Raw genomic sequence first — 8,891 nt, forward strand, 5'->3', positions numbered from 1 at the left:
TAATTATTGCACTTTGGGTAGAATTGTTTATATTGGTGATAACATGGCTTTTTAAAAAAAATTGTGACAAAAATCCATGTTTCCTTTTCATGTGCCTTCCTTCCGCAAATAATCGTTTCTTTACGGTTCCAACATTCTTTTTTTCGAAAATGCTCTTCCACTTAGATTAAATGAGGAGTCTAGCATATGCAATAAAGAGAGGTTTCTATTTGCTATGGGCTGATATGATCTATAACAATTAGCTAAATACAACAATGTATCATTTAACATTCACTCACTAAAAACCTCCTTGGGGACTTTCTGGTAACGTCATCCATAGAAGCAGAAAGTTCCAAAGAACTTGAAGGAATTGTATCAAACTTTCCCAGCTCTCTGTCCATGACGATCAAGTTCTTACTTAGCTTTGCTGATTGTTTGAAGGGTGTTAATTCAACACACTGGAGATGTTTGTTTACAGGTCGCAATATCCGTATATTAACATAATTTTCAAATTTTCCTGTTAAGAAAATCGCGCAAAGCGGATTTGTTTTCATAAGCAGAAGTAGAAGGGATTTTTTTTTTATCATTAGTATTAAAAACCTATAGAGATCTATAGCGGAATCGTATCGAAGATTTGTAGTGAGATCTTATACGAAGCTGCCGGAGCGAAAAGGAAAAATTTTAACTCAGTTTATGACGAGAGCTGTGAGGTTTAATAAACCAGTATTGTATTGTATTGCCATGCATTATTTAAATTAATGCTGGACTTTAACTTCCTGTGGTGTATGGTTGGGGAAATCAGTTTTGCGACAATGCGAGAATAGTCCAGTCTTATGTTTGCTACAAATATCACTTTTGTTGATTTGTGGGCACAACTAGGACCTAAATTAGTGCTTCTTTGCGACAGGGGTGCGCACAGGCAGTGAGTTTGAGCTACGCGGAATTTTCGCATCTGGTCTTAACGTCATGGCCTTTAGTTAGAGAGTTCTTGAGGGCGGAGTGGGGGAAAGAGTGAATTTCGAAGCCCGCCTCTTTATGGGCTTACTGGTTTCATTTCCTCATTTGATTTGCTATATATAGATTAAATTTAAGGATCGATTTATTTACAACAGACCTGTTAGGCCTTCTTGCACAACAGCCATAGTAAACGGTACAGACCAAACATACGTCTGCACTGACAAGTGCACGTGTTATGTGCCACCTTGAAAATTAAAGGTGTTTGCCTAGTGCTGATAACAAACATAATTCAAACGTAGAAATTCAAGCGTAGTTCATCACAAAACCAAGAAACCATTCGGAGCGAAAATTTGTATGAATAGTAGTTTTCAGGTGCTCTTATACATCATTTCAGTAAAATCTCAGGAAGACTAATAGTTTTGTAGTTCGAATTTTAGTGATGTCATGTGAAAACCAGCTATTCTGTTGTATATAGCGAATAGCTTGGCAGTGTGCGGTTGTTCACAAAATGGCGGCCGTTTCTTTGCGTTTCCGAAGTGTCTGTGAAGAGGATTCTGAAAAAATTTTGAATGACTAGTAGATCACACGACAGAACTATTACACGATAAAAAATCTCAAGCTCATAATCTAATTGTTTTTCCGGAAAAAAAAAATGTTGAATGACCTTTAGAACATCTCGTTCTTTTTAAAATGATTTTGAACGTATCAGTGAAAAATATTCTTTTGCTTAGAGGGATGGGAAGTCCCCAGGCCGTCCGTTTGATCAACACGGAAGTTTCGGTGCTTGATGTTTATTTCTGAAACTCTTGCTTCTGTCGTCGACCTCTCACCCAATATATAAGCACCTACTAATAATGATTGCTTGTATGGAATCCAGAAGCAGCAAAACATTACAATAATTTCAAACACTGTGTCAATGTAGATAATTAAGCAACAGACCACACTTTCTATGCGTTTATAGGAGTAATAACCCACTTCGGATGTTGGGAGAACACTCAAAACGCTTGTAAAACACAAGCCGTAAATCGACACGCTATTGTAAACTTCTAAAATTAGAACACGCTCTGAATACGTAACCAAAGCTAACATAAAATAGCTGCCATTACGTAAACGTTTGAGGAAACCTATCAAATTTTCTGATTTCTGAATGGCAAGAAAGCTTCACCCACCAATAAAAAAGCAATTCCAGACCAGGGTACAAAATATGGCTTGATTTAGACTATGCTATTGCAGGGCAAAAAGGCTCGAACATCATGCATTCGATTTAAAACCGCAAATACGTGTGTAGCTTAAATATAAGGAGTACCTCCAGGACATGGGAAAGCGTGGGGGATAACATAGTCTTTAACTAATTAATACTTCCTGTTATAATTAACTATTTTGCGTGCTGAACTTGTCGGCGAGGAGATAAACGAACAACAGAAACGAGATTTTTAAAAAAGAACCGTTGAATATCGAGATTAAAATATAACTTCACAAAAGTTCAGGTCTCACGAGTAATCATCGTTTTATTGCCACAGAACTGTTTCGTATGGTACAAGGACCACACTCATGAGGCAATTTTAACGACCTTTGGTTTTGCAAAAAGACCCTACTCGTACAGGAGCAACACAATGAATTCAAAATTAATGCATGCCAGTTAAAGATCGTTTTAAAAACATAACGGATTTTGGAAATGCGAGCAACAGGAAATGATAGATTTGTGAGGTTTTAATGCGACAAATGACCTTCGGAGTCTATTTATACCATGCATTCTAGTGGTATGATTATTATTATATATTATAGTTAGATGTCGTGTGCCTTTTGAGTCACGGTGAATAACTTCTGATATCTAGAGAACCTACCTCTGGAATACTCAACAACTTTCGTAGTAAGTCAGCGAAGGAGAGGTCTTCTACGAGATTATTGTCCTCATCTTCGTTTTCCATCTCGGATAATTCGAGTCTCTCATCCATGTCTTTACAGGAAGACCCAAGGAAATCCCAAAATACCACCAAAAACGCAAAGGAACTATAGGTTTTTTTAATGATTAACATATCCCAAAGTTTCCATTTTCATTCATTAGAGGTATAATTAAATCGCAGAAACTATCAGCTGGTATTGGCTTTCGTGCAAGACGCGACATGAAAGAAAAGGTTAATTTACTTCCCGATGGGGCGTTTTGTTAACGTCTGCATTCTGTTTTCAGCAAAAAAAATTAGTCTGTGCAAAACCCCACTGTTTGTTTGTCGGACGTCTTACATGTCGACAAATTTCAATAAAGTCAAGATTAGGATAGGGCTATCATATTGACAGGTGAACTGGTCTTTACGTCATCAATTCCACCTTCCTGCCCAGGCTCTCTCCCACTCGGTCATTAAGCAATTAAGCCCCAGATTTCGCGCGGCCATTTTTCTCTCGCCCTCTTATTTGCGTCAAGCTCGACCGACTAAGCGAAAGAGGGGCTATTCGTAGTCTAACAAGCACCTGCCAATAATGAGTTTATTTTTAAATAACTACACGGGAAGGGTTAAAACCGAAAACAAGAACACATTTTAAATGTGTCAATATGGGCAAACATAGTGATACTTTGGAAAATTCTGTCAAATTTTGTTTCAAAAACGTTTTACCCTTAGCTAATGTTATTACTTAGCTATAGTTTCAGAGGAACTATGTTGGTTGTCGTTACTGACCTCTGCAACCATTTAAAGTGCCACTGAAACGAAATTTTCGTATGTGAGATTTTTGCTTAGTAATAAAGTTTCAACCTCACTTGGAAACACTGCGGACTTTTTTTTCGCATACGGTAAGCGAAAACTGCTTTTTCAGCCGTTCGAAGTTGGCTGGTTAAGCCCAAAATTGGCGGCCATCTTGGCGCGGCCAAAACAGCCTAGTGACGTCACTGGTTGTATTACTCTCATGCCGCGCTGAAAATTTAGAGTGATTATGGGAGAAGAGAATACTGTTCGAAGCCCCCCAAAAAACATCTTAAGGACATCTCAGAGCTGTAAAGCAGATAATCACAGTAGCCTTAGACAAGACGAGGTGGAGAGTCGATCCTGGGGCTTTTCAGTCTATTTAATTGGATATTTGCAGGATATTTTATGTAAGCAAGCAAACGAGTGGGAGTTCTTAGATCGCAAAATGATCGGGACTCTTGGTGAAATGGCCACCACTCAATTAAACAATACCTACAATCATAAAATAAAAATGACATGAAAATAAGAGAAAGCGGCTTTTGAAATTATTATCCGGACTGCTGCTGCACGAATCGCAGCAACAACGCTTCGAGTTTCGAGTCGCTTCGCTTCGAGGAAACCGGACGCTTTGTGAGTTTCACCGCGGACGAGATTGTGCTACAGTGACCTTTAGTCCAGTTGCATCTGTTACATCCTACAAGTTATCAAATCAGCAACAATTTAAGAAACCCTCTTCTCTTATGTGAGGGAGCGAATTTAAACTATAAAGGTAAACTAAGCTGCCATGACCCTACAGGTATGTTTTCAGGAAACGAGAGAAAGCGTGACAATGTCGACGGCGAAAGGTGATATATGCAAATTAGTTCAAATTCTGTTTAATAAACCTTCGAAAGGAGTGTAAACTAGTGACGTTTTAACGAATTGCTTTGAATTTGGATACCATTAAATGAAGATCATAGACATAAGTATGTGCTAAAGAACTCAAAGTAATCCATCGACCGTGAAATATTGCAATTGGGAGATACGTGTAAAAGAGAAGCGAAATTCGCGCTTTGTTTACACTGATACGTATGCGACGATAAAGCAAACCCTGCTGCGGATCACAATTTTCAAAGACACATTTTGTCTACCACAAGAACTCTCACTTATTAGTATCATAAAAAGATGCCCTCTGTGTACAAAGAAGTACTCGACTCAAAGCTTGTGGACCGTTAATAACTTCGTGATTGTGCGGATGGCTGATGCGCTTACGGCTTTTACTGCAGTAAAGTTGCCGAGGATATATTCGAACCTTGTGTAATAGACCTTAGATAAACGTGAGAATCCAAATTTCAGAACCAGGCTGAAAACAGACGACTAAATATCGTGTTTAGGCTTTAGGACGTGATATAAAGTTGCCACACTCGTCTTCGAAATCTCCAATCGAGCACTCAAGATGTTCGAAAAGTAACTGAGCTGTTCTAATCTGTAGCATTTATTTTGGTGAATCTACACTCTTTGGCGCCCTCCAACGTTCATGATATGTATTTCATGTCAAGACTGGACAGAAATTACAAGGTAGAAAACTAGCAGGTATCGACAATATGAAAAATAGACTTGAATAAATCAAGTGAAAACAAGAGAGAATCTTTTGCGCTTCTTGCGTGAATACAACCAGTGACGTCACAAGGTCCTTAAATTCGGTTCCAGAGCCCGGACACAGTTTTGCTCCAAAAAGTCGATTTCAGCAGCTAAAAAAAGCACTTTCCGTTAGGATTTGACAGAAATAAAGTTCACCATTATTTTAAGCACGTTTGAAACTACAAATTGGGCTAATAAAAGAGAGTACGAAAATTTCGTTTCAGTGGCACTTTAAAAAAAATACATCAAGTGACATCCCTGCTGTTCTCAAACTAATCGAAATTTCACGATTTTATATACTGTGTTGAAATCAAATCCTGGATCAAAATTTCCCCATTGAATAAAAGAAAGTAGTAAAGACAATAATAATAACAGAGAAAAGAGTTGTCGAATTTATGTTTAGACCACTGATACGCCTGTCGTTAGTTCTGCATTAATTTTGACGAATTATCATACCGCTCGATGTTTGTTTTGTTCCTATCGATCGAGCCATACTTATGTTTAACTGTTGTCATTATTGCGTCGTTATTGCAATGCAAAGTAACCCTTTTTTCTCTAGAAAAATTACGAAGCAACAAACTTTCATTTATGATGCTTCCATAGAGTATGAAGTTTGTTTTCTTCTTGACAAAACGGACATTTCGTTTTTATTCAGTGCATACTAATTTTTGCGGCATCTTTTTATCCGTAATCAAATAACAAAGTTTTACACCGGACCCTCGATGCATAATAAGTTAAAAAAAGAAAACTTCAAGCTGTGCTTGAAGAAAATAATAACAATTTGCCGAATACCTATATTAACTATTGTTCGTAATTTTGAGAATTCTTGAGAATTCTTTAATTATTAAGGTCTAGATTATCGTTGGCATAATTACCAGCTGCAAGCAACCCTTGTAATTCTAAAATTCCTTTTATTTCTGAAACTCTCAAGTATTTAATGCCTAACTGTAAAAGCGCTAACGCTGGACATGTTAGTTGTTAGAGAAAAAGACTTTTGAACCCCCCTGTGCCGTTTTTGATCTCTTCTTTTGTGTAGCGCGGGTTTGAATCTCAAGTCTAAACCTTACCCCACTTCTACATTTAAGACGTGTTATTTCGAAAGTGCATGTACCCCGTTTGTTGGCGAATTCAAAATGAGGGGTGGCAAATTGTCCTTCAAAAACCATGCGCTCGCAAAATTCACAGAATTTCACGAGTCTCGCAGTCTCGATTTTTTTACAAAGTCTCAGAGTCTCTATTATTGAGAGGCTAAGAAAGTCTCGATCGAAGTCCCGATTTGTTTGTGTGTTTTTGTAAATGTCATCTGAACGTCTCTTCCACACATTTTACTTCGAAGTATCGGTCTCGCAATTTAAAAGTCACAATATCTCGGTCTCTTAAAGGAAAACGCTAGTCTCGCCTTTTCGCAAAGAGTCACACCAATCCTTAAATTAACCGCTTTCTGCGATTTCATTTGTCCCGTTTGGACCCTAAGAGCGCCAAATTAAAATGCATGAAATAAGAGGAATAAAAATAGTGTCTCGTGAAAGTTCTTTTTATCATATCGCAACATTTCATCAGCGAGCTCCAAAAGTTAGCGGCAAATTAGTCGACCTGAAGTTTGATCCTTTTCTAGATCTTACGAAGGACGCCTAAGCCTCAGGCGATTTTATTCAATTCAGTAGCAGTGACAGAGGCTGAAAATGTTTCCCAAATTGTCTGTAAAGTGTAGCGGCCGCCGGACTTCAGCTGCTACAGGCTGTACTTCGGTAATAACAGTGTCCTTCGCGTAGCTACTTGAATCTAGTAAGTTAACACAAGTTTATAGCACCGCAAGCTGCCTTGCAGCTTACAAACACTAGTTTTAACGCAAAATTTTCAAATTAGCTACGAAAGACAGTTGTTGTTACGTTCGATCTCAGCTTTTTCGAATTCAATAACAGTGGGTCGGTCCAAAATATTTTACTAAAACCTCATGATTCTCAGGATAACACAAGAAATGGTATTTCATGGTGCAAAAGAGAGATATCTCGGTTTAAAACCCTGATATAGGATGCAATGCAAGCCATAATAATGTAAACGAAAAATAACTTGGAATTACTGCGCTGCTAATCGCTCGTTAACCGTTTTAAAATAAAATATCATAATTGTGATATTGACCAAAATGAATACACGGCCGTTTCGTCTCTCGTGAAATACAATCCATACGTAAATAAACCAGTTTCTTGAACAATTGTGTCCACGACCATGTGTGCGTTACTCAGGAAAGTTTATATTTTTCCGAGAACTTTAAAGACCTTTTTTCGCCGCCGGTTTTTATAGCCTGCGAACAGGCTCCCGACGAGGATGGAAAAAAAAAATCGCGGGCGAGCAAAACCGAAGCGGACGAGCGCTAAACTTAGCCTGTTCTCAGGCTACGGCTCATTACTGCACTTCTCGTCTGGTGAATATTCGCCCAATGTTTTAGTGTATCTATATCATTGTGACAACTGATGGCACAAAAAGCTTGAAATATACTGTCAAAAATCTAACCTCTTCCAAAGTAGATAATCTTCCTGTAAACTTGAGTGTTTCGGCGTCATCTTCCTCCCCTTCAGGTTTCAGGTCTGAAAAGTCAAGAAGTTCTTCCATGTTGTCCCAAAGTCTGAGTCCGACTGAAACTGACAAACCAGTATGGAGCTAATGTGCAAACACTATTAACATATTTATGAATTTTAGTTGTAATAATCTTTTGGCGTTTTCCGTCATTAATTTTAATTTACGTGCATGTACATGTGACGTTTCCTAGGAGCGAAATGACAAGAAAGGGAAGTTTTAACTTGTAAATGTAGGCGTATTTTATGAACACCTGTTTGCATTTCGTTAGACTAGTATTATAAGAACCGTTACCATTCTTTAAGGCGAATAGCGTGTTAATGTAAATATGTCGGTTTGTGACGTTTCCTTGAGTGAAATGAAACGAAAAGGAAGCTTTAACTTACAAATGTAAGCGTGTTTTATGACGCTGTTTGAATTTTGTTAGAATGGGGCATTGTAGGAACTGTTGCGCATTAGCAGTATTTTAAGGCAGATAACGCGTTAAAAAATAAACGTTAGTACAAAATAGAACAAATTATTACCGATTTCAACTGTTTTATTTTTGTTCAAGAAAAGAAGCCTTCCGTGATGTTTAAAGATTGCATGCGTCTGGTAAAGTTACACTTAGCATTTGTCTTTCACTTTATAAATATGGCCAATAGCCATCTTACTCTTTTTTACCATGTCTCAAAATTTTGCAAGGACCCTTTAAGACTTTTCAAATTGTTGACAGCTCATTGGAATAATTTTGCAGAGAAATATTACTTTTCCAATAAAAATAAGTAAATAGCTGTTTCTTTTTTAAAGCCGAAAAAACTAGTGTTTAGAGGATAATATATAGAGCTGGCTTATGACTCTTTCAGAAGCATTTTCAGTTGCGCGTTATTGTGAAGTTCTTCTTTTAACTTTTAATAAGTCCTATTTATCAGTTGAAGTAGCACTGATTAAGGTTAAGGTATAACACCTCTCAGACTTTTCAGAAGTATTATACCTGTTCCGAGGTAAAAACTACTAATAATAGACGCGACCAAAGATCATGTGAAAGTCGTTCTGAATAGAATTTCCGCGTTGCACACTAAAAGCTCATTAACCCCCAGGCGA

The 8,891-nt window shown here is 37.7% G+C and overlaps 1 protein-coding gene across 2 annotated transcripts in view; it reads right to left on the reverse strand.

The window, feature by feature from the left end:
- LOC110064523 (transient receptor potential cation channel subfamily A member 1-like) overlaps positions 1–7,885 on the reverse strand; it is a 45,803-nt gene extending 37,918 nt beyond the window's left edge. Inside the window, exon 1 of one of the 2 annotated variants that reach the window (XM_020771584.2) lies at positions 7,746–7,885. In XM_020771584.2, coding sequence (XP_020627243.1) covers positions 7,746–7,844 — 99 coding nt within the window. In that variant the 5' untranslated portion in view covers positions 7,845–7,885. Of the gene's footprint in view, positions 1–278; positions 396–7,745 lie in introns of those variants that run through there. The other variant, XM_089286883.1, reaches the window with a different exon arrangement.
- Positions 7,886–8,891: the final 1,006 nt, after the last annotated feature.

Source organism: Orbicella faveolata, unplaced genomic scaffold (assembly GCF_042242905.1).
Source record: "Orbicella faveolata isolate gen_17 unplaced genomic scaffold, um_ofav_v1 contig_14, whole genome shotgun sequence".
NCBI classification, from domain to species: domain Eukaryota; kingdom Metazoa; phylum Cnidaria; class Anthozoa; order Scleractinia; family Merulinidae; genus Orbicella; species Orbicella faveolata.